The sequence below is a fragment of the Papio anubis genome, chromosome 10 (assembly GCF_008728515.1).
Source record: "Papio anubis isolate 15944 chromosome 10, Panubis1.0, whole genome shotgun sequence".
Taxonomy (NCBI): Eukaryota; Metazoa; Chordata; class Mammalia; order Primates; family Cercopithecidae; genus Papio; species Papio anubis.
In genome coordinates this window covers 40,973,305-40,999,584 of record NC_044985.1, presented here as the reverse complement: position 1 = coordinate 40,999,584, position 26,280 = coordinate 40,973,305, and the positions used below count along the sequence as shown (strand labels likewise).

The 26,280-nt window shown below is 39.0% G+C and overlaps 1 protein-coding gene across 2 annotated transcripts in view; it reads right to left on the bottom strand.

The window, feature by feature from the left end:
* The window catches only part of GALNT5 (polypeptide N-acetylgalactosaminyltransferase 5), a 56,578-nt gene extending 35,889 nt beyond the window's left edge, over nt 1-20,689 (bottom strand). For both annotated transcript variants that reach the window (XR_635436.4, XM_003907493.5), the window contains exon 1: nt 18,705-20,689. Coding sequence is in view for 1 of the 2 variants with exons in the window: in XM_003907493.5 (XP_003907542.2) it covers nt 18,705-20,158 (1,454 nt within the window). In the remaining variant the exon portion in view is untranslated. The remainder of the gene's footprint in view (nt 1-18,704) is intronic.
* Nucleotides 20,690-26,280: the final 5,591 nt, after the last annotated feature.

Here is a 26,280-nt window from a genome sequence, read left to right as displayed (position 1 = left end):
ACTCTAAAAATCAGAGTGCCTCTTCTCTAAAGGATTGCAGCTCCTTGCCAGCAATGGAACAAAGCTGGATGGAGAATGACTTGGACAAGTTGATAGAAGTAGGCTTCAGAAGGTCAGTAATAACAAACTTCACTGAGCTAAAGGAGCATGTTCAAACCCATCACAAGGAAGTAAAAACCTTGAAGAAAGGCTAGATGAATGGCTAACTAGAACAGTGTAGAGAAGACATTAAATGACCTGATGGAGCTGAAAACCTGATGGGCAAGAGAACTTTGTGATGCATGCACAAACTTCAATAGCCGATTCAATCAAGTGGAAGAAAGAGTATCAGTGATTGAATATCAAATGAATGAAATGAAGTGAGAAGAGAAGTTTAGAGAAAAAAGAGTAAAAAGAAATGAACAAATCCTACAAGAAATATGGGACTATGTGAAAAGACCAAATCTACATCTGACTGGTGTACCTGAAAGTGATGGGGAGAATGGAACCAAGTTGGAAAACACCCTTCAAGATATTATCCAGGAGAACGTCCCCAACCTAGCAAGGCAGGCCAACATTCAAATTCAGGAAATACAGAGAACACCACAAAGATACTCCTTGAGAAGAGCAACCCCAAGATAAATAATTGTCAGATTCACCAAGGTTGAAGTGAAGGAAAAATGTTAAGGGCAGCCAGAGAGAAAGGTCGTGTTACCCACAAAGGGAAACTCATAGGACTAACAGCAGATTTTTTGGCAGAAACTCTACAAGCCAGAAGAGAGTGGGGTCCAATATTCAACATTCTGAAAGAAAAGAATTTTCAACCCAGAATTTCATATCCAGCCAAACTAAGCTTCATGAGTGAAGGAGAAATGAAATCCTTTACAGACAAGCAAATGCTGAGAGATTTTGTCAACACCAGGCCTGCCTTACAAGAGCTCTTGAAGGAAGCAATCAACATGGAAAGAAACAACCCATACCAGCCACTGCAAAAACAGGCCAAATTGTAAAGACCATTGATGCTATGAAGAAACTGCATCAATTAATGGGCAAAATAACCAGCTAACATCATGACAGGATCAAATTCTAACATAACAATATTAACCTTAAGTGTAAATGGGCTAAATGCCCCAGTGAAAATACACAGACTGGCAAATTGGATAGAGTCAATACCCATCAGTGTGCTGTATTCAGGAGACCCATCTCATGTGCAGAGACACACATAGGCTCAAAATAAAGGGATAGAGGAAGATCTACCAAGCAAATGGAAAGCAAAAAAAAGCAGGGGTTGCAATCCTAGTCTCTGATAAAGCAGACTTTAAACCAACAAAGATCAAAAGAGACAAAGAAGGCCATTACATAATGGTAAAGGAATCAATTCAACAAGAAGAGCTAACTATCCTAAATATATGTGCACCCAATAGAGGAGTACCCAGATTCATAAAGCAAGTCCTTAGAGACCTACAAAGAGACTTAGACTCCCACACAATAATAATGGGAGACTTTGACACCCCACTGTCAATATTAGACAGATCAACGAGACAGAAGGTTAAAAGGGATATCCAGGACTTGAACTCAGCTCTGCACCAAGCAGACCAAATAGACATCTACAGAATTCTCCACCCCAAATCAACAGAATATTCATTCTTCATAGCACAGCATCACACTTATTCTAAAATTGACCACATAATTGGAAGTAAAGCACTCCTCAACAAATGTAAAATAACAGAAATCACAACAAACTGTCTCTCAGAACACAGTGCAATCAAATTAGAACTCAGGATTAAGGAATTTACTAAAAACCACACAACTACATGGAAACTGAACAACCTGCTCCTGAATGACTACTGAGTAAATAACGAAATGAAGGCAGAAATAAAGATGTTCTTTGAAACCAGTGAGAGCAAAGACACAACATATCAGAATCTCTGGGACACATTTAAAGCAGTGTGTAGAGGGAAATTTGTAACACTAAATGCCCACAAGAGAAAGCAGGAAAGATCTAAAATCAACACCCTAACATCACAATTAAAAGAACTAGAGAAGCAAGAGCAAACACATTCAAAAGCTAGCAGAAGGCAAGAAATTACTAAGATCAGAGGAGAGCTAAAAGAGCTAGAGACACAAAACACCCTTCAAAAAATCAATGAGTCCAGGAGCGGGTTTTTTGAAAAGATCAACAAACTTGATAGACTGCTAGCAAGACTAATAAAGAATAAAAGAGAGAAGAATCAAATAGACACAATAAAAAATGATGTCACCACTGATACCACAGAAATACAAACTACTGTCAGAGAACACTATAAACACCTCTACTCAAATAAACTAGAAAATCTAGAAGAAATGGATAAATTCCTGGACACATACACCCTCCCAAGACTAAACCAGGAAGAAGTTGAATCTCTGAATAGACCAATAACAGGCTCTGAAATTGAGGCAATAATTAATAGCCTACCAAACAAAAAAATCCAGGACCAGACTGATTCACAGTCAAATTCTACCAGAGGTACAAAGAGGAGGTGGTACCATTCCTTCTCAAACTGTTCCAATCAATACAAAAAGCGGGAATCTTCCCTAACTCATTTTATGGGGCCAGCATCATCCTGATATCAAAGCCTGGCAGAGACACAACAAAAAAAGAGAATGTTAGACCAATATCCCTGATGAACATCGATGCAAAAATCCTCAATAAAATACTGGCAAACCAGAATCCAGCAGCACATCAAAAAGCTTATCCATGATGATCAGGTCAGCTTCACCCCTGGGATGCAAGGCTGGTTCAACATACACAAATAAATAAACGTAATCCATCATATAAACAGAACCAAAGACAAAAACCACCTGATTATCTCAATAGATGCAGAAAAGGCCTTCAACAAAATTCAGCAGCCCTTCATGCTAAAATCTCTTAATAAACTAGGTATTGATGGAACGTATCTCAAAATAATAAGAGTTATTTATGACAAACCCACAGCCAATATCATACTGAATTGGTAAAAACTGGAATCATTCCCTTTGAAAACTGGCACAAGACAAGGATGCTCTCTCTCACCATTCCTATTCAACATAGTGTTGGAAATTCTGGCCATGGCAATCAGGCAAGAGAAAGAAATAAAGGGTATTCAATTAGGAAAAGAGGAAGTCAAATTGTACCTGTTTGCAGATGACATGATTGTATATTTAGAAAACCCCCTCACCTCAGCCCAAAATCTCCTTAAGCTTATCAGCAACTTTAGCAAAGTCTCAGGATACAAAATCAATGTGTAGAAATCACAAGCATTCTTATACACGAATAACAGAGAATCAAATTCCTATACAGGAATAACAGAGAGCCAAATCATGAGTGAACTCCCATTCACAATTGCTACAAAGAGAATAAAATACCTAGGAATCCAACTTACAAGGGATGTGGAGGACCTCTTCAAGGAGAAATACAAACCACTGCTCAATGAAATAAAAGAGGACACAAACAAATGCAAGAACATTCCATGCTCATGGATAGGAAGAATCAAAATAGTGAAAATGGTCATACTGCCCAAGGTAATTTATAGATTCAATGCCGTCCCCATCAAGCAACCTATGACTTTCTTCACAGAATTGGAAAAAACTCCTTTAAAGTCCATATGGAACCAAAAAAGAGCCCACATTGCCAAGACACTCCTAAGCAAAAAGAACAAAGCTGGAGGCATCTTGCTACCTGACTTCAAACTATACTACAAGGCCACAGTAACTGAAACAGCATGGAACTGGCACCAAAACAGATACATAGACCAATGGAAAAGAACAGAGGCCTTAGAAATAACATCACACATCTACAACCATCTGATCTTCAACAAACCTGACAAAAACAAGAAATGGGGAAAGAATTCCCTATTTAATAAATGGTGCTGGGAAAACTGGCGAGCCATATGTAGAAAGCTGAAACTGGATCCCTTCCTTACACCTTATACAAAAATTAATTCAAGATGGATTAAAGACTTAAATGTTAGACCTAAAACCATAAAAATCCTAGAAGAAAACCTAGGCAATACCATTCAGGACATAGGCATGGGCAAGGACTTAATGACTAAAACACAAAAGCAATGGCAACAAAAGTCAAAATAGACAAATGGGATCTAATTAAACTAAAGAGCTTCTGCCTGGCAAAAGAAACTACCATCAGAGTGAACATGCAACTTACAGAATGGGAGAAAATTTTTGCAATCTACCCATCTGACAAAGGACTTATATCCAGAATCTTCAAATAACTCAAACAAACTTACAAGAAAAAAAACAACCCCATCAAAAAGTGGGCAAAGGATATGAACAGACACTTCTCCAAAGAAGATGTTTATGCAGTCAACAGACACACGAAAAAATATTCATCAGCACTGGTCATCAGAGAAATGCAAATCAAAACCACAAGAGATACCATCTCACGCCAGTTAGAATGATGATCATTAAAAAGTCAGGAAATAACAGATGCTGGAGAGGATGTGGACAAATAGGAACGCTTTTACATTGTTGGTGGGAGTGTAAATTAGTTCAACCAGTGTGGAAGACAGTGTGGCAAGTCCTCAAGGATCTAGAACTAGAAATACCATTTGACCCAGTGATCCCATTACCAGCTATATACCCAAAGGATTATAAATCATGCTACTATAAAGACACATGCACACGTATGTTTATTGTGGCACTATTAACGATAGTACAGACTTGGAACCAACCCAAATGTCCATCAATGATAGACTGGATTAAGAAAATGTGGCACATATACACCATGGAATACTATGCAGCCTTAAAAAAAGGATGAGTTCATGTCCTTTGCAGGGACATGGATGAAGCTGGAAACCATCATTCTCAGCAAACTATCGCAAGGACAAAAATCCAAACACCACATGTTCTCATTCATAGGTAGGAATTGAACAATGAGAACACTTGGACACAGGGCAGGGAACATCACACACTGCGGTCTGTTGTGGGGTGGGGGGCTGGAGTAGGGATAGCATTAGGAGAAACACCTAATGTAAATGACGAGTTGAGGGGTGCAGCAAACCAACATAAACCTGCACATTGGACACATGTACCCTACAACTTAAAGTACAAAAAAAAAAAAATACAAAAAATTACCCAGGAATCGTGGCAGGCACCTGTAATCCCAGCTACCCGGGAGGCTAAGGCAGGAGAATTGCTTGAAGCCAGCGGGGCAGAGGGTACAGTGAGCTGAGATCGTGCCATTGCACTCCAGCCTTGGCTACAAGAGTGAAATTCTGTCTCAAAAACAAAAACAAAACAAACAAACAAAAAGCAAGAAATGTGCTGTTTTCAAATAAAAATTTAAAATGGTTTCTCTACCCCTCAACAAAAGGTAGGTTTATTTTGAATTTACAGAATTGTTAGTCATGCTGGTTTTTTTTCTCTAAATTTGAAGCTTCTTTGTAGTTTTAGGAGTTTGCACATTGAAGTCCATGAAAGTGTTAATTGGTGATACCAAATTATGAACTATTGTATTGAAACTCAATTTTAGAAAAGAAAGATAATTAGAAAAAAAAGAAGAAAGAATATAAATTGAGGAGCTTCCAAGAAGTACATAAAAAATTGGTCTATTTGGTTGCATGATTACTAACAATTCCAACAATTAAGGGACAATTTTGGAACTGGACAGACTTTAAACTCTGAAATGTTTTTCATAAGGCAAAAGAGGAAACATCTCCAAAATAAGATTCTAATTCTCAGAATCTCTTGTGGTGAACATTAAAGACCAGAGTGATGAGACTAAAGTTTCCCAACGAGAGATTGGTGGGGCGAGAGCACAATGAACTACAAAGTAAAAGGTAAATGAACAATGAAACACCATCTCATACCACTTAGAATGGCAGTTGTTAAAAAGTCAGAAAACAACTGTTGCTGGCAAGGCTGTGAAGAAAAGAGAATGCTTATACACTTCCATACTGTTGGTAGGAATGTAGTTCCTACCAATTACTTTTTGCACGGTACAAGGCAGTTTGGAGATACCTCAAAGAACTTAACATAGAACTACCATTTGAGCAAGCATTCTAATTACTAGGTATATATCCAAATGAAAATAAGTTGTTCTACCAAAACAATTCAGCACTATTCACAATAGCAAAGACATGTAATCAACCTAGGTGCCCCTCAATGGTGGATTGGATAAAGAAAATATGATACATATATACCATGGAATCCTATGAAGCCATAAAAAAGAATAAAATCATTTCCTTAGCAGCAATATGAATGCAGCTGGAGGACATTATCCTTAGCAAATTAACAGAGGACTAGAAAACCAAATATCACATGTTCTCACTTATAAGTGGGAGCTAAGCACTGGGTACTCATAGACATAAAGATGGCAACGATAGGCACTGGGGTCTACTAGAGAGGGTAAGGAAGGAGGGGCAAAGGTTGAATAACTGATTGTTGGGTACTATGCTCAGTACCTGGGTGACAGAATCATTTGTAATCCTAAACCTCAGCAGAACGCGTTATACCCCTGTAACAAACCTGCACATGCACTCCCTGAATCTAAAATGTTGAAATTATTTTAAAAAGGAGTAAAACGTAAATGTGGGAAAGGATAGTATTTTGCAGACAATTTTGGGAGAAAACCTAGAAAAGAAAGAAATAGGAGGGTAGATAGGTGGGATACAAGGAAAATTTGTCATCCCTGTTCTCCCTTCCTCTCTTGAGTAGAAATGGACAGAATCATTTTTATGAGCATCAGAGAAGGTGCAGATAGAACTAAGAGTTGAAAAAAAATCAGTAATTGATAGGATTATCAATAAAGCAAGGTCTCCTTATGTTAACCCACCTTACAGTGGCAGTTGATGCAATTAACAAGTCTAGTTTCTTTTGGCCACTGTCCATTTTTAAATTTTTTGTCCCATGAGACACTACACTCTCCTAGTTTTCACCCATCACTCACTGGCTTTTCACCTTCAGTTTCCTTCTCAGCTTTCCTTTCCTCTTAACAAACACAAGATTCTCAGAGCTGGGTCTGGGGCTTTGTTTTCTTCTATGTATGATATGACTGTATGAGCCCATCATGCCCACAGTTTTAAGTGTGATAATATCTTCCTAGTTTATATCCAGGTCAGCTTTCCCATCTGAATTGCAGATTTACCTTACATCTAAACAACTTCTGAACATCTCCTCTGCATGTCTCACAGGCATCTCACTCATAATGTGTCTGAAACAGAAACCTTGACTTCACCCCACTCAATCCAACCAGCTCCTTTGCATTTCCCTCATAATGGCATCACCATCCTCCTTGCTGCAGAAATATGGATTCTCGTCTAGAATTCACCCTCTTCCTGACTGTAAATATAATCAATCCATCAACTTCTATTCTGTATATTACCAACAAATATCTCAACTCTAACATCTTTATACCTCCACAGTTGCCTCCCCTGGCTCTTGAGCATCCATTCCCTTTCTCCAGGATTATTGCTGGAGTCCCATAATGGGACACTACTTCCACAGTTTTTCAGATCAACACCACTCTCCTGTCTAAAATCCTCAGTCAATTTCTATGGGACAAAGTGAAAAGGAAAAAAAAAAAAAATCCACATTCTTTAGTTTATAGGACCCCTGCTCACCTTTCCAACTGCCTGTCATTCCACTCTCCCCTCACACACTCCACCTTGGCCTTCTTTCAGTTCCTTGAAGAATGCTCCAGCTTTTGTTATTTGCTTAACTTCTAGCATTTTTGCTACCCTTCCCATATCTTCGTGGCTGGCTGCTTCTGTTCATTTAGTTCCTATCTTAAATATTCCCTTCACAGAGATGCCGTCTCTGACTACCCTCTCAAAATTTAGGTATTCTTTTATTATTCCCTATTGCAGTCACCTGTGTTTCTCTCATAGCATTCATTTATCAATCTTATTTCCTTATCTTCTGCATCCAAAATTTTCTGAGGGCAGGACAAATCTGCCTTGCCTACTGCAGTACCACAAGCTTCCAGCACAATTACACAATAAATATTTGATAAATATGCATTGAATGCATGAATGGATGGATGGAGATGAGATGGAGCTTAAATTTAAAGCCAAAATAGTGGAAGAAATATTTCCCTTTGAGATAGAAAGTACAAAATGGTGGTAATGTATACAAATATATTTATGCACATGGGATGAGAAGTTGAAAATAGCCGTAGCTCATACTGGAGGAAAGGTTATCTGTTAATGTAATAAGCTAGGGGCTTGAGGAGAATGGAGAATATTTTAGACATATACTATGGGCAATGGGAGAGAATACTAGCCAGCTAGCTAGGATTTCAGATGGGCAGTGAGCGCTTTTCTGAAACTGGAGATGCCAAAATTTTATGAAATTTCAATATATGATTTGCTCCACCAGTGCCTGCCAGCCTGAGTGTAAGAAGAGATAAAGCAAATTGCTGGATTAATATGAGTCTAAGGGACATCAAAGCACATGAAGTAGAAAGAGAATGGGCAGTGAGGTTTCAGGGGACTGGTGTAAGGTGGTTGAATATTCTGCGATGAGCTCTGGGTCAGGGAAAGAGGAAGTAAAGCTAAGAGAAGTATAATAGCCTGAGTGAAAGGCAGGGTACAGAAGAAAACAGCTATGGCCTATGACTTCCTCATCTCTAATTTTAGAATATAAATTAATGAGAAATTATTTCACACATTTCACACTTAAATTTTTTTAACGGTATTTGGTGCTGAAAAAGAATCTAATCAATTCTAAAATTACACAAATTCTGCATAAACCAACAAGCCCCGCTGTGAAGTCCTGAGAGTTGCTTTGTGGTTAAAATTTGGTTGATCTTAGAAACATCCAGTGACAAAAGGAATTGTATGAGAAGGAGTTAACTAAGCAGGCTCATGCAAATGACTCTTCCTATATTTTAAATTAGTAGAGTTTTTGTCTTTTTTAGAAGGAAGTTCAAAAAATTGCTAGACAGTCTGAAATTAGAGGTAAGAAAAACTCTCAGAAATTTGAGAGATTTGGGGAAGACACCTCTAATCACCAAATATCTAATCCTCCATTCCCCCAATGTGTCATGGTGCCTTAATTTCACCATTAGTACCCTACATGGGTAGATCATGAGGGATTGCACTAGATGCTAATATCCCAACAAATAAGTAGCACCTCTGCCAATTGTTGACAAATATATATCTTAGATGTATTTAAAGAATTACAATGAAGAAAATTCTGTGGAAGATTATATGGTACACATCATATTAGTGCCTGGTAAAAGCAATATTATAGGATGACAGAAAGAGATGCCAGAGATTTCCAATACAAAGTTTCAGGGTGTGCCTTGCTTTGGGGTCACTGACATGTCAAGGCACTCTAACATTTACAGAAGCCTGTTCTCCTGCATTACTAAACAGATTAAACATGTTTCCAGGTATCTAGAAAAACTAGTGTGCTTGTTTCATTCAAAGGAACGGTGGGAAACCCCAGCAAGGTTTTCAGCATTTTAAACTCTTACTCCAGTCTTTCATACTGGAAGGAAGGTTACTTGCTATTGTAATAGGGTAGGGGCTTGAGGAGAATGGAGAATATTCTGGACAGACACTACGTCATCTAGTTGGCATAGGTTGTAAAAACCATTTCAAGTTATCCTACACCAACTTAATTCAAGCAAGTTTCCTTTATTCCAATTTTCCCTCAATTTCTGCCTATATCGTGGGAGGAGGAATTGCTGCTAAAGTCTAATTTGAATGCCAGATATTTCTAGGTTTGTAACTTTTTTGAGGCTAGGAAATCACATTTATATTCTATATGCCTATTTATTAAACAGATTAGGTATTTAGAGTCTACTGGTCCCATGCTATACTTAAAAATTAATATAATCTGTTTTGTGTGGGGGGAATCTATGCTTAGATTACTGTAGCCAATCCAAGTTCTAAAAACAAATGGGGCCTCTAATGTGGGGAGTTTCACTATCCTACACTTAGCTGACATACTACTGTGGTGGACAGAAAGACCCTGGACTTGAGAAAGATGACGAGGGACTAAGTTTTCTGTTCATTCTAGCATTTATTGGCCCTATGGCCATGGGCAAGTGAATTAGGCTCCTAGAACCTTAGTTTCCTCACTTTTAGGATGAAGATTACAATGCCTTCATCACAGAACGGTGATGAAGATTTGATGAGATAATGGATGTAAAAATATTTTGTAAGCTTCATGCTGAAAAACTCATTTGAGAACCTATGATTACCCATAATGCAAATACACACATTTTGACGGAGCACACTGCCCTTTTCTGAGGCAGTCCTCTAATCTGAATCTGTCAAGTGCTCAGTCATTTATCGAGAGACCCAGAAAGTGATGCGTCCCACCCTCCTGGCTTCTGTGTGCTGAATGCTGAGCCACTAACCTGATTTGAATGTAGCCTATCAAATAGAGAAGGTTTTAAATCCTAAGATTGAGAGAATGATAACATTCTCTCATTTCTATGAATTTTTCATTTTATTCCGAGACAGTCAAGATGTACTATGTGGGTCAAGTCTCAGGCTTCACAGGTTTGAACAGAAGGTCAAGGAGAATATTTTCTTAACTTCTATTTGCAATTCAACTACTGCCTTGATGTGAGCCTTCAGGGGCCTTCACTCCCCAAGCGCTGGTATCTCAGGAACATCAGGAGGAGAATTGAGCACACAGCTGAAGAGCTCTGCCTGGAATTGTATTCTTTTCTCCCAGACCTTAGAATTGTTTGGGGCCGCTTTCCCTCTCACTGATAAGACGGTACAGCGATATAAAAATTGTACTTTCATGTTTTGTTCTTTCTAGGGTAGACTATCCGTGACATTCAGTCAAAATCACCTGGCTACTGACTCAGAAAATTTAAGTCACACTCATCACTTCTACTCCAAAGTTCTTAGCCAACTGCAGCCGTGGTTGCCGTGGTAAATGTAGAGTCATCAAAGTGACAGGACTCAGGCTTAGAAATATAAGCCACCAGCATCAACATTCACCACTTCAACAATAGTCTATTTTGAGCAGGAAGCTGTCACAGTGAAATTGGGATGGCAGGGAGAAGAGGAGGAGGTGGTGTGATGTGACAGAAATAGTACTAGGTGGGGATGTTCTGTCTTTCCTGCTGTGTATGACCTTGGGCAAGTCATTTTTCTCCTGGAACCTTCTCTGTAACATAAAGGACTAGATTAGATAACTTTCAAATCTTCACCTAGTATTAACATTCTGTGGTTTTCTATGCAACTTTAGCATTTACCTGTGCTTTCCTTTGGGTCATAAGTCCCCTGAGAAAAGGCAAATTAAATTGTTATTTCTATGGTTTTAAATCCCTTAATGATTTCCCACTGGCCCTTAGAAGAACTTGAACAAGGTCCTGAGTGATCTGGACTCTACTTACTTCTATGGCCTCATTTACATCCTCATTGCTCTCCTGCAACCCATGTCAGATTTCCTCAGTTTCTCAATGGATCATCCTTTTTACTGTTTTCTCCATTTCTCTGACTCTCTACTCTTTCAGGTTGCAGCTCAAACATTTCTGTCTCTCCCAGTTCAGGTTCAGCCTTTTATCTCCTTTTCCCCAATAGTCCCCTGTGTTTCTGCATCACATTTTGCTGTACATGCCTTGAAGTCTATGACCATGCTCTGATGCCATACTGCGCAGTAGCAGTCCTGAGATCTTTGTTCACTGCAGGGCTGTGTTATGGCCCAGTTTTAAAGAATCACCTTTGCTTAGTGCTATATAGGAAATGGTTTTCTATATTTTTTTCTCTGATGAGGTACATGTCATGCAAACTTAACTCCCCTCATGCATCTCTTACTCATGTATAAGGAAGAGAGGTGTTTTAATTTCTGCCAAAGTCATATGACTATAAGGAAACAAAGGAAGGAGGAGCTGTCACCTGTGGAAAGAATTAAAAATTGGGAAATTTTCTTTTGAATCCCAAATTTGCTATTAGCTTGCTGGGACAGTGGATAAATCATTTATTCTTTTACAGTCTCACCCTTCTCAACTGTAAAACATATGAAAGTTAATATCTCATAGTGTTGCTATGAGGATTGCTTAGAATACACACACACATGCAAACGTAAGTCTACATGCATACATATATGCATACACACACATCACTGACTGAAACAAAACTAAGCACTTCTTTTGTGTGTGAAGCTGAGCAGTGGAGGGATTCCCCTTTATGCACAGGGCCTTGGCAAGTCAAGGAGAGGTGCAGGTGATGATGGTCACTACATGGGGAGAGTTGCTGGGGTTGGAGAGGGAACCAGACTGGTGCAGTGGAATTATTACTGAGTGAGGAAGAATCAGAAAACTAGAGGTTGGGTCCCAACTTTGGCACTTGTGAGCTGTGAGGCCTTGGGCAAGTTCCATTACCATTTGCTCTCTTTCCCTCTCTCATCTGTTAATAAAGAGATGTAACACTTTGCTAATCTGGCATGGCCAGAAGGATCAGATGAAATAATATGCCTGAAGGATAAAGGCCTCAACTGCCCGGCATGGTGCACCGCTCCTGATTGATAGGCAATGAGCAAATATCATGTGCAATGAAATGAACTGCCACTGTCTGAAATATCTGCTGTTACCTGAAACCTCAGCTTCCTCTGTAAGTCTCAGTTTTTCTATAGGTAAAGCCGGGATGATGATAGTATCTACCTTGAGGAATTGTTTTAAGGATTAAACGAGAAGGCAAGTTGTGAAGACCTTTGTAAATAGTTTCCTCACATTGCTGCTTCTCACACTTGTCCATATTATCAACATTTTAGAAGCAAGGCCAACTGAGAAGGTACGTGAGTTTGGTATGATATAGCTGTTTTTCCAGGAGACTCTAAAAAACTCCTTTCATTTCGAAAGCAAACAGCAAAATACAGCTTCTAAACATTGCTATTTTCTCTGAATTTTCTGAACCTTGAGCAAAAAAGTTGTTTCTCTCTTGAGAAGCTCCGTTCTGATTGGATCAGCCAGAAAAGCCCAATAGGAAGTTATTTTCAGGGCCAAGAGTACCAGGGCAATATTACAGCAAGAGTTTGATATATTATGCTGATGGTTAAATTGGGCCCTGTGTTCAGTATATGAAAAAGTATACTTCTTTCAAATTCCTGCATTTATTAACTACTCTCTCCCAGGAGTGTTTCTAGGGCTTTCACAGTATTTAGGAGGAAAAGTCAGGAATTCGCTTTAACATTTCTCAGTTTTATATTCATTAGGCACCGTTTAGCTGTTTTCTTCTCTTTGAACTAGAGGCAGAATTGTGCTTTCCATTCTTTTCCTCGGATCTTTGTTGTCTTTGTTACTTCCTTTGTTATAAGGAGAGTGGGATAAAGAAAAGTATTCAAAGGCCCAGTTCATTGTCCCTTGGCCATATTTCACCTTCATTATGTTACAATCTAGTCTGAACCTTTTAACAAGTTTTCCTTTTTATTTCCTGATCTCCTACATGACTTTTGAGTGAAATAGAGCACTGTGCCCTAACACACAAACACATGCATATGTTCACAAATGCACGCACGTGCCCACAAAAATGAACACGTACACACTATTCAAAAGGCACCACTGCATTGCTTTTACCCATAGAGGTGAAAGCAGGAAGTAGATCCTTTTGAATTCATATTGTGAGGTTTTTTTTTCCTGCCTCCAATTAGTTTCTCAAGGAGATCTCATAGCTTCTCCAATGAATTTTAATTAATATTCTCCAATCGCTATTAGTCACAAAAGCATGTTCATTTCATCAATTAAGATTTGTATCCCATGTAAAAATTAAAAATTTAAATTTAATTTAACTTTAAAGTTTCTTTTTTTCTCTCAGTCTGATAAACTTTTAGAAGCTCAAAGTTTGGGAGGATACCTGATCACTTTATTTTCTCTCTTCTGTATCCTCCTGCTCCTCCCCTTCCTCCTCCAGTAACTCATCAGTTATAGTTTCTAACCCTACTAGGATCAAAATTAAGGTTCCAGAAAGTTTTTCTTTCCCCTCAGTAATTTAGATTGGTTTGTGGCAAATGCATGGTGCTATCTTTTGCTTTTCAAATGTGCCAAAAAAAACTTTCTTTAGCTGTGTAGGAAGGAATCAAATTATTGGTTGACAGTCCTGGCTCTGGGCTAAGAGAATAAAGACCCATTTTAATTGCTTTATTGAGGGGCTTGCCAGAGTTTTGTAGGGAAAGCAAAGCATTAAATTAAGCAATTGAGTAACATTATGAGGACACAGCAGTGGCAGACAAGCACGCCAGAATTCTTATTGTACTTTAAAAACTGAATGCTGGCAGCAAAAATTCCTTTGAGTCATTTTTCTCTAAATTCAGATTCAGGAAGTGCACTCTTAAAATAAGTTCATTTTTGGAGTTCCATCTTAACTATAGCTTCAGGCCAGAAGACAGACTTCTCCAAGTAGAATTGCCCTGCACAGGATCACATTTTAGCAAAACCTGTGTTTACATATGTGTGTGCGTGTGTGTGTATGTGTATGTGTATGTGCGTTGATTTTTGCTGACAGAAACAAACTTCAATCATTAGGAGCAAGAACTGAAAAGATTAGCTTTTAATTAAAAAAAGATTAAATATGGAACTTTAACTGTCAAAAAAAAGCATTTTATTTCAAGCAAATTTTATAGGCAAAATTTCTAGGCAACAATGAAGTTGTATTTTACATGCTGACATAAAACATTCTTGTAAATAAAATAGGCTTTCCTCTCTTGAAAGCCAAAACATTAAAATTAAGAACCAAAACAATAACAAAAATATTAAATAAGGAATAAACATGAATTAATGAATATAGCGTTAAACAGAATGTATTTGCCTTAAATCAGATTTTAATATATTCCATATATTAATAATGAAAAATTAAGAAGTCATTAATAATTTATAAATAGACTTGTTGCAGGTTTCATTTGAATTGCTACCTTTTGATTATTTTCAAGGTAGTATCAATGTTCAAAAATCATTTCAGAGAAACAAATTCAGAGAAACAAATTTTAAATTCATACTGTGTAAACCTGTTGCTTCTGAATGCACAGCACTGTGATCAGTGCTAAAGGAGTACAAAATAAAGCTAAAGACAGAGTTTCCTTCAGAAGCTTATAATTTCACTAAGGAGACAAAACAGACGCAGTAAAGAGTGTTTCAGTAACTAGGATGCCTGTGTACACTAAGAGTAATTGCAATTTAGAGGTCACAGAGACCTCATGGTCCAGGTGGAGGGAAGCCACAGTTGAATTTTGAGTAATGTTGGATTAGAATGTGTGCAAGAGAATGGTGAGGATGGAGGGAGGCTGTGGGAAGGGACCAGTGAATGTAAACCTCAGTGGATGGTTACAACCATAATGGGTGGAGAAGAGCAAAGAGATTAGCTTTTCTCATGCTGAGGGCCCAGCTTGGAGAAAATGTCATGTGCGGGCTGCTATTGCTATACCACAAAGGGGAGAAACATGGGCAGACAGAAAAGGACAGTGTGAGTAACCCTGAGAACAGAAAGGAGTTCGTGTGCTTTAGAAAAGAGGTATGAAATTGCATCTTAACATTTTAGCAATGGTCCTTTGGGACTCAAGAGGAAAAGGAGGAAAGAGTAGGTTTGGAAAAGAGAAACTGATTTTAGAACTAGAGTAAGAGAAGTTGTCCTGGAAATCCCTGCCTGTCTCCTCTGCTTTTGTTGTTGTTGTTGTTTTCTGCGACAAGGTCTTATTCTGTCACCTAGGCTATTGTGCAGTGGCACAATCTTGGTTCACTGCAACCTCGACCTCTCAGGCTCAAGTGATCCTCCCACCTCAGCCTCCTGAGTGGCTGAGACTACAGGCATGCACCACCACCCTTGGGTAATTTTTAAACTTTTTGTAGTGATGAGGTCTCACTATATTGCCCAGGCTGATCTCAAACTCCTGGGCTCAAGGGATTCTCCAACCGTGCCTCCCAAAGTGCTGAGATTACAGGTGTGAGCCACCATGCCTGTCCTCTACTTCTTAATGGTAACCTCACCCTAGCACATCAGCTAATTCATCTTTAAATGATGTTAACTACTGACTAGTTATTATCTTCACTGGGGGAAGTTGAATTTAAATGATTATACCAAATCTGTGTGTGTGGTTTTTGTTGTTGGTGTTGTTGTTGTTTTTTACATTTTTTGGTGCATTCTGTATTCAATGAGCAGTAGTGATATGCCAGTTATGTGTTAATTCATCTATAACAGTGGATTTTGGAGAAATGAATAGGTCAATAAGGAAGATATTCTCCAAAACTCTCAAAATTTAAAGGTTGCAGTAGGATGCTACTTCAGCTAATTTTAAGCTAGCCCTCTTGTGTTCTTATAGTTGTTTCTCTCTCTCTTTCACACACACATACTCATTTTCTTATTCTGTTTTGTAACAATTTCCCCTTATGCTGACTTTGAAAACTTATCATCTTAAAAAATCTTATTGCGTGCGTTCCTGTAAGCAGCTACCTCAAACACATTTTGAGCAAGGCTGAAAATAAATAAATCCGAAGTAAAAAAAGAAAAAAAAAAACACTCCAAATCTTGCCAACCTGATGAATCAAATGTTTTTTGATCGTATTTTCTTTAACCTTTATCTGCATGAATACATAATTTACACATATTTATAGTCAAGGTGTTTGGATAAAAGAACAAAAAATGATTTATCCTCTTTCAAAGAAGAGGGCTACAAAAGGACTGAAAAATACTTTGGGAGGCCCCAGGTCCAGGATCCCTGGTGGTAGACTCCTGAGTGGAGCGTAGCATCCGCCAGGCAGCTTGAGAACACGCCTATATTTAGCCAAGGTGGGTTATGTGATAAGAGGGAGGAGGCCTGGCCACATGCTCTCTGACTCATCCTCTCAAGCACACGTGTCAGTTTTTCCTACAGTTGGGACAACCTCCTTCAGAAGACAGAGGACAGAGACTGACTATAACTTTCCTGGGCCGCAATGCTCACCTTCTACAGACCAAAGTATAGAAACTAAAAAGCACTGGGAGCCACTGAGCCTTCAGTGAGCCCCACTGGTGATAACATTGTTATTACTTGCTTTGGGCACCCTCACCCCGCCACACATGTGCCTTTTCTCTGGTTTGGAACTGGAGCTTGTGCTTCTGTGCAGTGTCTAATTCCTCCCCAGACTCCCTAGCAGCCTGCTGGGTCAATAAGGGCATGTTAAAATGAAACTGCTTTAACAGCTACTTCATTTCCCTGAACTTTCTGTTCAAAGCTGGCATGTGTAATCCTGTGATACACAGGACTTTAGATTAGAGCTGGGCCAACATAATTTTTAGGATCCTTTTTGAGGGGAGATTGGCAAGAGATGGAGAATAATGCAGCATAATTTTGAGCATGAATTTTAATCATTTATCTACAATGACTAGCTTTGTGACCACAGGCAATCTAGTATCCCAGGGCCTCAGTTTCCTCATCTTTGAGTATGTCTGTGTTCTCCTCAAGGCTGTGATTATCACCAAGGTGAGAAGCGTGAATGGCACAGTGCTTGACCTAAGCAGTGCATGGCTGATAGCCATTTGCTGATGGCTAAGAGATGGAAAATGACCTGGTTGTAGCGACGTCACAATGTAGAGACTCTTCTTTCTAATATGGATAAAGCTTCCCCTGTATCTGCCTTCCTCCTAGTAACACTGACTAAAATGTAATGCTGACTACCTAGATCACAAAGAAGAATTTTCTACAGAAGTCACAAGGCCATTGTTTACATGCCACGTGTGCTAAGTCTCAATCTTGACATTCCCCAATCCAACTTCCTGGCAAATATTGTTTGACTCAGGGAACTGAGTTAACAGATATTGAAATACGGCTATTGAGTACTTTCACTTATCAGTGGGCCAAGAAAAAAAAAATGCCAGGAACATAATTATATTTGAATCAGATTAAATATCTATATGCTTTGATCCACATCTGGCGATACAGGAATTTAACTTTTTGAAGGACTGGTTCCTGAAGGTCCACTGGGCAGCTTTAGAACTGCATTACTTTGAGAAAGTGTTGTAACTTCTGAGCGCCCTCGCCAGCTTGTTAATTTGAACCATAATGCCAGCCTCCTCCTTTCCAGGGCTCATATGGAGTTCATCTATATGTATGCAGGTTCTTTGTAAATAGTGAATGTCTACAAATGAAGTGATTATTATTATGCTTTTTATACCTCCTGTAGGTGTTTGCTGGTATGGACTGATTGACTTCTTCCAACACTATTATTCCTATGTAACTGATCTCCTGAAATGTCTACCATCTCCATCTATAAAAGACATTAAATTTTAGGGAGTAAAGTCACTTCTTCTCTTGCTATCCTGGTTATCATTACTCATGATTAGGCAGAATTCTGCTGGCTGAGATATGATTCCAGGGAGGCCTAGAAGAGTCCTTCTGTGTGCTTCTTTCCCAAATATATTCCTGACAAACTTGCTAGTAATGAAAAGCTCCAAAATTGGGAATTCACTTCATTGTCACTATTCTAATGGAATTACACTTTAAGCTCTACCATTTATATATACGTTATTATGAACTGAGTTCATCTAATCATTTTAACAGATTTTCAACAGAGAGAAGGAAATTGAACATGAGCTAATGGTGGGGACCAAAGTCTCAGAGAATGAGAACTCTGCAACTGCTGATATGAGAATTTTTCTCTGTGTAGTTGGTGAAATATTTGAATGATATCCAATGATTAATGTTTCTTTAATTCTCTAGGTGACCAAAAACCACACGGAATTATCTAGCAATAAATTCTCTCTATATAAGAACCAAAGCACTTGGGGTTGAGGAAAGAGAAGAGAAATAGGTCTTACCCAGCAGGTCTGGTGTCTTCAATGGCTCTATCCACTGGGATCAAATCGCTAAGGTAGACATTAAAGTTCCCTTCTTTCCATCTTCTTTCTGCCTCCTTCTCCTTTCCATGGGGGACAACTACAGGACGCCCAAACTGCCCTGGAGCTTTGGGGTCCCTTGGAGAAAGCGTCACATCAATTCTTAACACCTGGTGCATTCCACTGTCTTCAGGTAAAAGGGCTTTTGTATGACTCTGGTTGTATTCTGTAAAGGGGGCTTTGGCAGTTATGTTGATTTTTGCTGGCTTTAGCCCTCCAGCTAAAGCATGGTTAGTTTGGGACAGTGGTACTCTATGTGGAGCAAGTGAAGAGAAAGACATTTCACTTCTATTCCTGGAAATGTGTTTACCTTGGCTTTTACCCAATACTTTAGGAAATACAGTTTTGGTTTTAGAATTGGAGACCTCCTTGGGGTCTGCCTTTTGCTCTTCTTCTTTGGTTATAATCACAACATGGCTTTCAGAGAAATTGAGTTTCTTCCCATGAGCCCCTCTAGCTCCATCATCCTTTGACAGACTTCCCAAATGTGTCTCATTAATAGATTGCTTCCTTAAGCGATTTGAATTGACAATGAACTTAAGAAAAGGAAGACTCGTATTGGCCTTGTGTTTATTTGCATTGACTTCTTTGCTCTGAGACTTAGTTTTGTTTAAGGCCATGACTTCCCCAGACTTCGGCTCTGCTGTGCTGGCAGGGTGTGCCCTCTCTTTTGCTACTGCCTGTGATCGCTTCTTTGGTCTGTCAGTACTAAGACTGATGGTCACATTCAAGTCCCTTTCAGCTGCTAGTTTTGATGTGTCACTGCTGGGACTATGACTCTTCAGGGCCTCCTGTTTTAAACTGACACGTCCCATGTGTGCTGATATTTTGACTAATGGAGTTCCTTTTGCTGCTATGAATGAGGTTTTTGGAGCCCCCTGAGCTGTCATTTGCTTTGGTGTCCCCTGGTGAGAGGAGGCTTCAGGGTTGGTGCCTCTCCCTTCTGTCTTCTGCTTGTTAGGAGGCACAGGGAGGGTCTGCAGATGTGCAGGATGCCACAACGGTACAACTTTGCCCCTTCCCAGGGCATTCTGCATTTTTCTTTCCCTCTGGGTTTGGTCCAAGTCCACCTCAACCTTGAGCACACTCTCCTCAGTTTTTCTAAAGTTCTCTTTGCCCCGTGCCCCTTTCCCATGTCCCCTTAGGGGAGGTTTCATCTCTTTTATGCTGCTGTAAAAAATTTTCACTTGGTCTGGCTGAACTCTGAATCCTATCCGCTCCCTCCTCACAATGTCTTCCTTGATGACCCGAGTGTTGATCTCATTGAATGAGAGGCGGAGAGCTGCCATGTCAAAGAGCAGCCAGATGACAGAAGCTACAAAGATAAATGCCAAGACTCGCCCACTTCCTCGGAAAAACTTTCGGATCCTGTTCATGGTACAAAGCTTTCCCTAGCAGCCTGCCCTCCCTTAGCCTGCTTACCTTGAGTGGAGAGGGAGTTGAAGTAGCAGCAGCAGCAGCAACAGCAGCAGAGTTGCCAGAAAGTGACCCCCTCCCCTGAACACAGCAGGAAGCAGCAGTCCAAGGGGAAAGCTCAGCTCCTACTGCTTGTCAGTCTCTGCCTGCGTGGCATTTCATAGCAGAGCATCTGTGCCTGCTTGGCTGGCCCTAGCTAAGTTCTGGTAAACACTGGCCTTAGGTTACTCCAGGAAAAGTTGATTCCAGCCACCGAATAGTTCAACGTATTACTTGTGTTGTCTCCGGGAGCCCATGTCCACCTTCCTACAAGCCCAAGAAAAGGTGGGGGCCAGATTGAGGCTGCTGTTTCTCTCCTCCCCGTTCTCCGTCTGCACGCTGTAACTCAACACCACTTCTCATAAGGAAAACATTTCATGCCATTACCCAGAAAACTTCATTCAGCTCTCACCTTCTGTGTTATGTGAGAGCGTGTGTGTTTTAAGGGCAATTAAAGAGAAAAAAAAGCTACCTAACTTGGAGGGCATGTGTTCCTGGTTTGTAACCCCACCTACCCCACTCCTGCTCTTTAACCCTGTTGTACCCAGGTGCCAATGCTCTGCCTGAGGAATTTGTCACTGAAGTTAATATTTCAGCTTTAAGACACAACAGTTTAAAGAAGGGGCCCAGTATATCCTCACTTCCAGAGATGCATATGTTTAGTGATTTAGACCATTCCTTCAGGGGGTTTCAATGTATTTCTTTATAAGCCAACTATTGTTTTTTCACGAATCCATCTGTTTTTATTATTCCATTCAATTAAGAATAAACTTAATTTGTCATATTGCTATAAAAGTTTCTGAACACTTTGTTATGGTCTGAATGTTTATGTCCACCCCAAATTCATATGTTGAAACCTAGTCATAAATGTGATAGGGCTTCTGAAGATGATGTGATTATAAGGATAGAGTCCTCATGAATGGGATCAGCACCCTTACAAAAGAGGCCCTATGGCCTTGCCATTCCACAATGTGAGGACATAATGAGAAGGTGCCATCTATGAACCAGGAAATGGGCCTTCACTACTCAACAAATCTGCTGGTGGCTTGATTTCTGACTGCCCAGTCTCCAGAATGTGAGAAATGAATTTCTGTTATTTATGAGTCACTTAATCTGTGTTATTTTTCTAGAGTAGCCTGAACAGATTAAGACACACTTACTCTCAGTTTCAGTACTTATCTCGTCATGAACCAGCTAGAAACAGTTTGAGCCACACCAGGACTTGGACTAGATTTTGAGTGATGCTGGTTGACTGGTAGGGTAGTGGCTCCCCCACAGGCTTTTCACTAGAACCACTTGAAAGAAGATTCCCCCAAACTAAGATCAATTGATGAGAGAGGAGGCAGAGATGATAGTTGGGTTGATATTTTATATATATATATATATATATATATATATATATATATATATATGTGTGTGTGTGTGTGTGTGTATATATATGTATATGTGTGTGTGTGTGTGTGTATATATATATATATATTTTTTTACAGAGCTTCCTAGGTCTTTCAAATGTGCAGCTAAAGTTGAGAAACACTGGTCTAGAAAAAAAGTCTTTTTTTTTTTTTTTTTTTTTGGTTTTTGAACATTGCCCATGAGACATTTAATTTTAGGTGTCTACTTGACCGCTAAGGAATATCCAGAGAACCAGTAAAGCATTATTTTTAGGTATATCTGTGAGGGTGTTTCCAGAAGAGATTGGCATTTGACTCAGTGCACTGAGCAGAGAGGAGATGCCCTCACCCAATGTGGGCAGGCACCACTAATTGGTTGAGGGCCCAGATAGAATAAAAGGCAGGGGAAAGGTGGGTTCTTTCTCTCTTAAGTGAGCTGGGACATCTTTCTTCTTCTACTTTTGGACAAGAACTGCCCCCACAACTCCTACATCCTCCACCAGGTTCTCAGGCCTTTGGCTTCAGACTGAGAGTGATGTTATTGGCTTCCTTGGTTCACAGGCCTTTGAACTCGGAATCTGCCATGTTACTGGCTTTCTTGGTTCTCCAGCTTGCAGGTGGCCTGGCCTGAGGTTTCTCAGCCTCCATAACCATGTGAGTCAATTCTTCTAATAAGCTGCTGCTCATTTATCCATCTCTATGAATCCTATTGGTTCTGTTTCTCCAAAAAAATCCTGGCCAGTACAGTCTACAACTTGTGTAACATTCCTTCCCTGACAAATAAAGTGCAGTCTAATAAAAACTGTGCATTTCCATAACAACCAAATCAGCATGTACATTTTGACATTGCCAAATAGAGTCCGTTTGACTCTATGGACATTGTCCATAGAGTTTGAGAAGCACTGCTCAGGACCACTGTCCATCTCTCTGAGGAACTCTGAGTGATTTGTAGACAATACTGCCATTCATTACTCTAGTGTGGGGCGGGTCTAGCTTCCATGCTTTGAGGTAAACTTAGGTTTCCAATGACTTGAGAGAGGAAGGAGAGACTCCAAATTCTTTATACATATGCATTGCTTTCTACAGCTTTTGGCCTTTGCCCCATGGGAAGGAATGCAGATAAATGCAGCTACCATAACATGTTTGTTGAGTGTCTCTTTTCTGTTCAGTGCCTGCTCACTTCAACTTGGAATATCCACATGGATGGCAGCATCAATGGCTCAACTATTTCCTGTGTGCATCCCTGTCTCAATTTGTCCATCCTTCCAATATATATTGCTTATATTCCACAGCTCAGGCCATGTGTTGGGTGTTGAGGGACACTAAGTAAAAGGATATAGTTCTTATGCTTGAGGACCTCACAGTTTATTGATTGACACAGACAAGTAGGAACATGTTATATGTTACAATATGCAATAAGTAATTTGGGAGAAATAATATCCTGGATTCTATGGGACAGAGCTTAGTTTTGGGAGGCAGGGATGATTTTGAATAAGCTATTCTTAGACTTGAAAAATGAATAAGAGAATAGTTATCTTTGCCCATATTGTAGTCTGAGAAAAGAAATATTAGATGGTGAAAGGCACATAAATTAGCAAAAGCGTAGATATGAAGAGAGAGCATAGTACCTTAGGAGAATCACAAGTTTTTGAGATCTAGCATGACTGGAAACACAGGCCTTAGTGTTTTTCTACATACATGTATGTGCATGTGTGTATGTATATACATATGTGTATTTATTTTATATATATATAACTATATATATACCTTAAAACTCCCCTCAGTAGAATGCCACCAGCAAAAAACAGCACACATCTTTAGCATCCATGATCTAAAATAAAGTGAGAATTTTTTTAGCATCATGGATAAATGGTTTGCATCGCAATATTGTTTTAAGCGTTTTATATATATATCTCAATCACTTTGCTAAGTTCTTTTCATTGACTGTCTCACTCAATCCTCACAAGAATCTAATGGGAAAGAGAAAATTACAATATGCATTTTGTAGTCAGTAAATGAAACCTTAGAGAGGTAAAGCAACTTCCAGTAGAAATTGGAGGAGTTGGGTCTTGAATACACGACTGTAGTCCCTGTGCTTCAATATCACACAGTACTGCTTCTCTAGCTGTGTGACCTTGCAGGATAGTTAATTTTATGTGGTTGCTGAGCAATAAAAAAATATTCTGCTTTGCAGGTTAATGTGAGAATATTTACAAATGGTTTAAGTTATCGTTACATTTGAAGGTACTCTGTAAATGTTAGCCACTGCCATTCATATTGTTGCTAATACTTTGCTGTAATAGGAGTGTTGGGTGCACGTAGGAGGCAATGTACCCAGCTCTTCCCAGAAAACAAGTAGAAAACTAGTGACTAACATGATTCTGGCAATGGGGAAGAAACATATCTGAGTATTTTATTTTATTCTTGCCATTCTTATTTCCTCTAATTATAGATTTAACGAGACCACTGTTCACTGAGAACTCCCTACATGCCCCAAACATGAAGTAGGTGACATTGTCTCTGCCCCTAACAACCTTAAAACTCCCCTCAGTAGAACGCCACCAGCAAAAAACAGAGCACACATCTTTAGCATCCACATTCCAGAATAAAGTGAGAATTTTTTTTAGCATCATGGAAAAATGGTTTGCATTATAATATTGTTTTAAACATGAAAATAGAATGCTTTAAAATTATTTTACTCTGCGTGATTCAATCTTGTCCAGCCACCATCCCACCCCAAATGGCAGTTGGAATTACTCAAATGTCTTTTAGGAAAGTCAACACTTGTTACATTCTATGCCTGATAGTTTAAAACACTCCTTGAAATATATTCTTGTTTCCATATAACTGTTATCAAAGAGCACTGATTTCTTTTTATCCCTCTCTAGTTTGTCCTTACAACCAAAACACAAATTACTTGCAACAGGAGAGCAACATGTTAAGAAAATTAAAAGGGAATCTTGGCTTATCTATTATGGGTAAAGCAACATATTAACTCTGGCTTAGTCTTCAGTCTATCTGACATATAATTCAGAATGAGATGTGAAGAGTAGGTAAGAGAGTAAGTAAACGTTGATTAAATATCCTAGAAATAGAGGAGTAGATTGGTTGTCAGACCTGGTCTCAAGTACTGACTTGGCCACTAATAGCCATATGACCTTGGATATGTCACACATGGAAAAGCTTGTGTAAGGTTCTCTTCGCAGCCTCTTCTTGGTCTTTTCCCTTGTGAGTTAATGATAATCTGTGATGATGGCAGAAGTTGGTTATAAGCCATACCACTGATTCAACACTATGGGTCTTCAGGGACTCAGTAACAATTTCTATGGCCCCCATAGCTATACAGCTCTCTCCTTTTTCTTCTCTTTTCTGACACACATGCTGTTTCACATCTCAGATCAATGAATTTTATAGGTAAAAGAAATAAAAAAAGAAAAGGATATTAGGAAATTCTACCTTTTCATCAACACACATATTGCCCAACACATGACCTTTATATATTGGTAAATGATGGTGCTTCTAAAATTTTAGTTGTATTAATTTCCATGTTATCAGCAGGAAACTAAATATGCAAGTTGGTTGGTTATTTGAGGTACCCCACAGTTAGGAAGCCTGGCTTGTCATCCTAAGTGGTAGAATGCAAGTACCTTTGGCTGGTCAAATTTTTCAAGAATCTGCACGTACTTAGTTGGAGATGATATCCGTCTGAAAATCTGGAGTTATGAATTATCCTTGGGAGACGTTTGGAGGGGTTATTCCAATTATCAGTCTCACTCCAGTTGGTACTATAAATTTAAAAACAGATTTTAGTTTCTTCTTCTGTAAAACAGGTATAACAGTAGGAGGACTTGCCCTCTACTCTATTTGGTTGTTCTCAGGATAATCATATTAATAGCAACCATTCATTGGGAATTTACTGAGGGCCTGCCACTAGTCACTTGACATTATCTCATTTAATCCTCAACATTTATTTTCACAGACTAGATCATAAACTGTTCAGTAAAACTGATCTGCATAAAGTTAGCATGAAAAGTATATTTGTGTAATATTCTCATGGCAAATATCTTTGAATTATCCTCATTGTTAATCAAGTAGGAGCTCAGTAAACACTGTTTTATATCTAGCCTTAAATCTCCCAGATGGGAATACAGAATCTTAGAAACATCGGTTACAGCTCTCTGGCTGTGCATCTAGCATTACTTTCTCTGGGTATTTGAAAGTTTCTTGACTATGTGAGTATATCCTGAGTAAACAATATTTGTTTTATTTTATGATATTCACTCAACTACTCACCCCTAAAAAGAAAGATGTAAAAGGAAAATTAACTTAAATGTATATTTTACGGAGAATAATGATTATCCATAGATGCATCACTTAATTTCTTTTCCCTAGATTTATTGAGCTATAATTGACTAATAAAATTATATATATTAAATATTTAAGGTGTACAACATGACTTTTGATAACCTTATACATTGTGATATGATTGCCTCAATGCAGCAGATCTCCATTATCTCACATAATTATCTTTTTTTGTGTGTGGTGAGAACATTTAAGATCTACTCTCTTCACATGTTTCAAGTATACAATATATTATTATCAACTATGGTCATCATGCTGTACATTAGCTCTCCAGAACTTACTAATCCTGT